Raw genomic sequence first — 8,050 nt, 5'->3', positions numbered from 1 at the left:
ACTCTGTCAATCACCACATTCTTATCAATAGACTCAACAGCCTTTGTTTCTCAAATGACTGTCTCGCCTGGTTCACCAACTACTTCTCAGATAGAGTTCAAATCGGAGGGCCTGTTGTTCGTACCTCTGGCAGTCTCTATGGGGGTGCCATAGGGTTAAATTCTCAGGCCGACTAGTTTTCTCTGTGTATATCAATGATGTCGCTCTTGCTGCTGGCGAATCTCTGATCTACCTCCACATAGACGATACTATTCTGTATACTTCTGACCATTCTGTATACTTCTGGCCCTTCTTTGGACACTGTGTTAAAAACCTCCAGACAAGTTCCAATGCCATACAACACTCCTTCCGTGGCCTCCGACTGCTCTTAAATGCAAGTAAAACTAAAAACATGCCCATCAACCGATTGCTGCCCGCACCCGCCCGCCCGTCCAGCATCACTACTCTGGACGCTTCTGACTTAGAATATGTGGACAACTACAAATACCTAGGTGTCTGGTTAGACTGTAAACTCTCCTTCCAGGCTCACATTAAGCTTCTCCAATCCGAAATTAAATCTAGAATCGGATTCCTATTTCGCAACAAAGCATCCCTCACTCATGCTGCCAAACATACCCTCGTAAAACTGACTATCCTACCGATCCTTGACTTCGGGCGATGTCATTTACAAAATAGCCTCCAGCACTCTACTCAGCAAATTGGATGTAGTCTATCACAGTGCCATCCGTTTTGTCACTAAAGCCCCATATACTACCCAGCACTGTGAACTGTATGCTCTCATTGGCTGGCCCTCGCTTCATATTAGTCGCCAAACCCACTGGCTCCAGGTAACCTATCAGTCTTTGCTAGGTAAAGTCCCGCCTTATCTCAGCTCACTGGTCACCATCTCAGCACCCACCCATAGCACACGCTCCAGCAGGTATATTTCACTGGTCATCCCCAAAGCCAACTCCTCCTTTGGCTGCCTTTCCTTCCAGTTCTCTGCTACATTGCTACATTGCTTGGATATTTTATTTCAGCTCATGAAACATGGGACCAACACTTGACATGTTGCGTTTATATTTTTGTTCAGAATAATTATAGGCAGGTGGGTCCACCCCAAAGTGCCGCATGTCATGACAGACACTTGTCTCGATCATTGAGAGAAGACTTGAAGTACATAAGATGGCGGCTTACACATTGTTGGATTTCTTCTTGGAGCAAAACCATTATTTATTTTAATAACAGAGAATTTTCTAAATTCAAATGGGGGGCAACTGGACAGATACATTTTATGAGACTATTGTTTCCATGAATCGAGGACGAAGATAGTATCGCCAATGGTTGAAAAAGTAACCAATTGTCATACTAAGTTAAACAAGCTAAACATACCTTAATGTAAAAGTGAAAGTTACCCAGTCTAATACTACTTGAGTAAAAGTCTAAAATATTTTGTTTTAAATATACTTAAGTATCAAAAGTAAATGCAATTGCTAAAATATACTTAAATATCAAAAGTAAAAGTATAAATAATTTCAAATTCCATATATTAAGCAAACCAGACAGCACCATTTTCATGTTTTTTAATTTATTTACGGATAGCCAGGGGCAACACTCAGACATAATTTACAAACAAATATTTTTATTTTTTTTGAGTCTGCCAGCTCAGAGGCAGTAGAGATGACCATGGATCTTCTCTTGATAAATTTCCTGTCCTGCTAAGCATTCAAAATGTAACAAGTACTTTCACGTGTCAGGGAAAATATATGGAGTAAAAAGTACATTGTTTTCTTTAGAAATATAATGAAGTAAAAGTAAAAGTTGTTCAAAATATAAATAGTAAATTACAGATACCCAACCAAAAAACTACTTAAGTAGTACTTGAAAGTATTTTTCCTTGAGTACTTTACACCACTGAATACAAGGTTAGTTGAAAAATATCTGGCAACATTTTGTGTTGGCAAACCTGTTACAGCCAGTATAATAGATATTGTTTTGGGTTAAATTACATTATTATTATACATTACATTATTATTATTATTCACTTTTTTGCCAACACATGGCTCACTTTTGCTTAACCAGCTAAACAGCTGATTTTAGCGAAAATGTCTTTGGAGTTACCTTTTTCTATCTATTAAGCTATGTTAGTTTAAACTTTCTCTTCCAATTAAAATGCGGGGAGTTCAGAATAATGAAAAACGATCACTAAATCTATACATTTTAAAATGTTGATTACTTCTCATTGCCATTATCATTCACCTGATAATAAGAAAAGATATGAAAAAATATATATAATTGTTTCACATAATATGATGTGGGTTCCTGGGTCACCAGTTTGCCTCGGCGGGGGTCCCTGGGGAAGAAAAGGTTGAAGACCCCTGATCTACAGGTATAGGGTCCTGTACTGATACAGTGAGTAACTGTTTCACAAAGGCCGGTATCAAAGTAGAAAGAATAGTACAGTGGCAATAGTGCATTGGCATACAGAAGATTTCCACTATCGTTTGTTACTAGCATAACTTCCACAGAGAGGCAGTAAGAGTGCACTCTGGCTGCACTACAGAGCCTCTGCCAGTCACAGTCCCTCGCATTAAGCTGGTAGAGACTGATGCAGTCTCATGAATACAAAATCCATTCCCCACACCTACCGCCTGACTGACTGACTACAGGAGGCCACACAATCAACGCATGGAGCACAAACCATTTGCATACATATTAAAGTGACGCTTCCAAAAAATGGAGAGAGGAAGAGCGGGAAAGGGGGAGAGGAAGATGCAGCGAAAGAGAGGGTATATGCAAACAAGGCTTTCGTCAAATATGCAGGAGCTAGCTAGCATCACTCAGGCATAAATCTGCATGCTTCCACAATCGAGCGAGCAAGCCCCAGTTGTACAGTGAAGTGACTGACTGTCTGAGATGCACATGGTCAAGGGGACACCCTACAGGGCACCATGTTATTGATCATCGTGTCATATCAGAACACGTTAGATGAAGTCCCTTAGAACAGGGAACCATAGTGATAACTGCTAATTGATTGGGCTAAACCAATGTGACTGATTGTAGGTAATGGACATGCTGACAAAACAGCATGTCCTGGCAGTATGGAATATCTGAGAAATATGACTGTACCTCATTCAACATTGGAGTTAACATTTCTGGCAGTGTTCATGCAAGGAAGCTCGATAAAACACCATTTTCTGGTCTGAGAATTGGGAGTACTGCCATGCTGGGATTCACATGACTGTGTGTATGAATAGTAGCCAACATGTTGGACACCCTTGAACCCTCTTTCCTGTTTTCCAGTCTAAGCATGAAGCAGGGAACCAGTGCATTCTGTACAGGTGATCCTTCACACAGGAAATGGAAAACTGTGGGAGGAAATTAGTAACAGGATATGTTGGAAATAACATAAAGGACATAGAGAGTAAGTGTCATATGATCTGAAACACAAGGTTGATTTATGTAGCCTGAATTATTTTCATTCTTTTGCTCTCAGTGTGCCGTGCACATACACAACACATGGAAACATGACTTTATGACTTAGGCTACATTTTCAGATGTTTTTACTCGTTTCTTTTTTCATAGCACTTGTGTTAAATTCAACATATGTTTTCATGTGTGAATGGATTGAATTTCATACATCTGTTTGCCACATTTAACAACAAAGACCTTCAGTATTAAATGCTCTGATATTTGTTCATATATTTACATATTGTGGTTATAAAAGCTAAATCTGACAACTTTCTTAAGTTTTGTTTTTGTTTTCAGGAGTACAGAACCTATGAATGTGCCCCTTGCAATATAACTTTCATAGTATAAATAAACAGCTACAGTGGCTGAAGTTGTTAATATTAAACACTGCAGTGTGTATGATGATTCAAAGACGGGTTCTATAGCTCCAAAGATGAACCCACAGGTTTACAAAAAAACAATGTTATTGTACATTTGTGTGGTGCTCTTAATGTAAGACCTTCGCTGTCTTTGTTAGAGCTTTCAGTCGTTCTGAAATGGGAGTGGCATTGGCAGAGAAATTATGTCATTATATATATCATCTTTACAACATTCTATTCAATTTGCATTAAATATTATATATCTGACTTTTCCTTGAAGGTTGCAGGTTTAGTCTCTTCTGCTCTTCTTCAGAAGAGTCTTCTGAAGGATGTTTCCTGGAGTGGTTAAATATTACTACAACACCATATCCTGCTCTTCCCCCTCCATGCATCCATCCATCCACCCCCCTCTCTCTCTCTCTCTCTCTCTCTCTCTCTCTCTCCTTATTGTTCCACCCTCACAGTAACCTTGCGTATGCATATGTAAATTTAGCACACTTGCTTGATGGAGGCAATTGCATGCATCTCTACAAGCCAACAGACTCAATCTTTTTTTCTTTCATCACCTCCCCTCTTCCCTGTTACACAGAAATCAGTCTGCATTGCAGGGATTAGAAATGATTGGTTTGCATTTTAGAAGCTTATATACAGTAGGTAGTTGACTGAGATCATTTAATAAATGTATAAAATTCAAAGAGCTAACCCTGATCAGAGATCTAGTCTTAGAACTATACTCTTCCCATCCTCTTTTCACTGCCTTGGAGAGTAAACTTTTTTTTCCAATTTTATATATATATACATTGTCATGCTTATACATCAATAACCCTTGTGATGCACAAGGTGTCACCGAAACCACATGCTACTATTCTCTGAGACAGTAATCGCTTTATTTTCTCTACAGGTCAAAACAGATCGTAGCACTGTACTGTTACGAGCTGCCGTTTTGGGAATGGGTCCACTCTAGAGACAACTGAAACAGAATTGATTGTGATATTCAGAGAATCCGTAGGGTTGTTTTCTGTAACAGTATGCAGATCAAGTCGTTGGCACAATTATTTTCTGTGTAGATTCTTTCCTCTTGATAACTTTACCTTAAGGCCTTCAATAGCCATCTCCCTCTTGCCTATCACTAGTTAAGGCCATTATTTCTCTCTGAGTCGATTGAGGCTACTACTGTACCACATGTCTACTTCCTTGCATTGTTTCTTCTTGGTCTGTCCATCTAACAGTGTTGAACAAGTAATGGACCTATTGTCAATTGTGCTCAGGGTGAGTATAGGTTCTTATCCAACACATTAACATGTTATAATATGGACAGTTTATACTGCTGTTTAGTGTCTACTTTAAATGACAATAATTTAATTTAGAGTTAGACAAGGATGGCACATAAACAGCTGTATCGCTGCAGGTCACTGCATTAGCGCCCTTGACTTGGCTGTCTCTCTGTCTGTCAAAGAGGGTGACATGGTATTAAACATTTGACCTGCACCCTGATAGTGCTTGGTGCTGTAACTATGCCCCACTTTGACAGCGATGTTAACTGTGTGTGTGCGACTGTCATGTATGTGCCCTGACTTGACATTTATGATGGCAGTGTCAAGAAAAAAAAAAAAAAATGGATGTGGATGAATTTGAGTTATTCTTTTAAATCAAACACTGGTGAATTCAGGTTTCTTTTTTACTCTAGTTGGAATTGTAGTTCCCATCCTTTATTACAGTTAAAAACTCAAACAACACCGGCTTGAGTGTAATGGTAGTCGGCTGCATTGTTGTTACTGCATGCCTCCATCTCTGCCGGTGCGTTGTCTTAGAAAGACTGAGGCTATAGCAAACCAAATGATCACCTTATGGGTGGGGGAAATCCCTTGTATCAAGGTTCAAAGACAGTCAAAAGGAGTCACACTCATTTGATTCCATGATTCTGGACATTCTGAAAACTGCTATACACTGACAGACTTACTATCACACACTACTAACTTGACCTACAGTTTTATCAGGGCATAATAGCCTTAATTCTGTAATTTTTTTCACCTAAGTGGTCAATTCTACAGTAACCTACAGTATTTGGCAGAATATGAAAGATTTGTGTGTATTGGGTATATGTTGTGAAATTGTTAGACATTACTTGTTAGATGTCGGAGCTAGAAACACAAGCGTTTCGCTACACCCACAATAACATCTGCTAAACACCTGTATGTGACCAATAAAATTTTATTTGATTTCAGGTGACCAATATGATGTCATCCATCTGTCTTCTATCAGCAGATGTGCAACTCGATGTGTGTGTGTGTGTGTTTGTGTGTGTGCGTGCAGCAGATTCAGTCATTCATTATTCAATTAATTTCTGCACATCTCGTTCAACATAACTATATGTTGGATGAGTTGAAATAGTCATTTGATTAAATGGCATTTGATTAAATGGCATTTGATTAAATGGCATGTTTGATGATAAACGTGATATATTGCAATAACAGCAATACCATGGGTTTCCATAAATTACCGTTGGGGAGATGAAAGTGTAGTCTACTAATGCATTAGTAGGCTGTGCGCATTTGGCACACATATTTGAACAGTAGAATAACAGCCTCTCTCTCATTGGTTAGTACCGACTACAAGGCGTGGCAAGCAAGCCATTCTTTAACGACGCCGCGGTTTTGTTGGTGGAAACAGCAATGGGGAGTAACCTATGCGAAATAGCTTTAAATCTGTCACAGCAATGAGGGACATCATGCCCATTTCCAGAAAGTATGGGAAAGCATGTTCAGATGTTCTTCACGAATTGATTAAACACTAGGCAGATTATTTCTATTTTTACGCACAGATTCGTTTATTTTTTCACTAGTATCAGATAAAAAAAAACATTTGGAAATTTTTAATGATGGAGGAATGTGCCATTGACGCACAGAATATTATCTCCATTTCTTTGCAAAAAATCCATAACTCCAGGACGCAGAGAGGAGGTATCAAGCTCCACAAGAACCTGCTAGTTACCTACGTCCTGGCGAACGCTAGAGACTTTTACATGAGCGTGGAGTTCGCAGGAATGTACAGCATACAGCAGAACGGGGTGATGAGGACTGCCTCTGATGAAAAGCAGGACTCATTTGAATTGACCGGGAACTGCGACGATATAGCTGGTGAGTTTTGCTGCAACTACAGCGGGGATTCGTTGGACACTTACCACTGCGCAGCACCACAGTCGGCTGGTTATCCAGCAATGGTGCCCGAAGCGCACACCCAAACGGTACCTGCCTGTCCCATGGCTCCTGTGCGCCATTGTGACTATAACCCAGCAATGGTGTCCGAAGCGCACACCCAGACGGTAATTGCCTGTCCCATGGCTCCTGTGCGTCATTGTGACTCTAACCTGTTGGACTCGGAAATCAGCTGGGACTATTATTCCGAACCTTACACATTCAAACGGGACATTCTTATTTCAAACACACCCAACAATCAAAAGACTGTATTGGACTTGGACACACATGTAGTGACTACTGTCGATTATGGATATCTCCACGCAGACTACTGCTTGTCTTTTAAACAACATGGTCAGTGCTTGCAAGGTTCACCTAAGAAACGAAAAATTGACTCAAGTTATGTTTCTGATTCCGATTATCTGTCTGACTTTTTGCCCATGTCATGCAAACAGATTAGGTCTGAGGACGTTTATTGTTGTAATTCCGAACAGCTGGACACAAATAACATCTCCAATCTCATGTCAGTGTTAGACTCGGGGTTTAATGAGCTGTTGAACTGGCAAACGGACTTGGAACAAGTAGGCCTAGTTAATGGACAAACAAACTGTTGCAAACAAGCATTGGCGTGCAGCGGTGCATGGACGAGAGCAATTGAAGCTTTTTGATCGACACACTTTTACTTTTTCTACACTCCATTGCTGGTCTCAAATAAAATATGTATTTTACACACTTAACACTCTTCTCCTCTCATTTTAAAAGCTGTTGAACTCAATTTCACTTTTGCGGAGAGGGCCCTTTCTTGATCCTGCACCAGCATGTTGCCTTCATGTGATCGGCACGAATGTGTGACGCAGATCGAGCTCCACCATGCGATAATATAACATAATTACACCTATTTTGCACAAGAAATGTATAGATATCACTGCCGTGAAATTATAAGAAAATTACCAGGTGTATTGTGCATTTTATAGGGCAATATAGGCAGTTTTAATTGGGCCTTTTGTAGACCAAGTTAATTTTGTTAAAATATGTCTTACATAATTT

The 8,050-nt window shown here is 39.8% G+C and overlaps 1 protein-coding gene across 1 annotated transcript; it reads left to right on the top strand.

The window, feature by feature from the left end:
- Positions 1-6,556: 6,556 nt before the first annotated feature.
- On the top strand, positions 6,557-7,971 carry LOC135513547 (immediate early response gene 5-like protein). Its single transcript, XM_064936429.1, has one exon. The coding sequence runs from the start codon at positions 6,685-6,687 to the stop codon at positions 7,669-7,671; it is 987 nt and encodes a 328-aa protein (XP_064792501.1). The 5' UTR covers positions 6,557-6,684; the 3' UTR covers positions 7,672-7,971.
- Positions 7,972-8,050: the final 79 nt, after the last annotated feature.

This window comes from Oncorhynchus masou, chromosome 25, assembly GCF_036934945.1.
Source record: "Oncorhynchus masou masou isolate Uvic2021 chromosome 25, UVic_Omas_1.1, whole genome shotgun sequence".
NCBI classification, from domain to species: domain Eukaryota; kingdom Metazoa; phylum Chordata; class Actinopteri; order Salmoniformes; family Salmonidae; genus Oncorhynchus; species Oncorhynchus masou.
The sequence above is the reverse complement of the archived record's forward strand: the minus strand, read 5'-3'. Positions and strand labels throughout refer to the sequence as shown.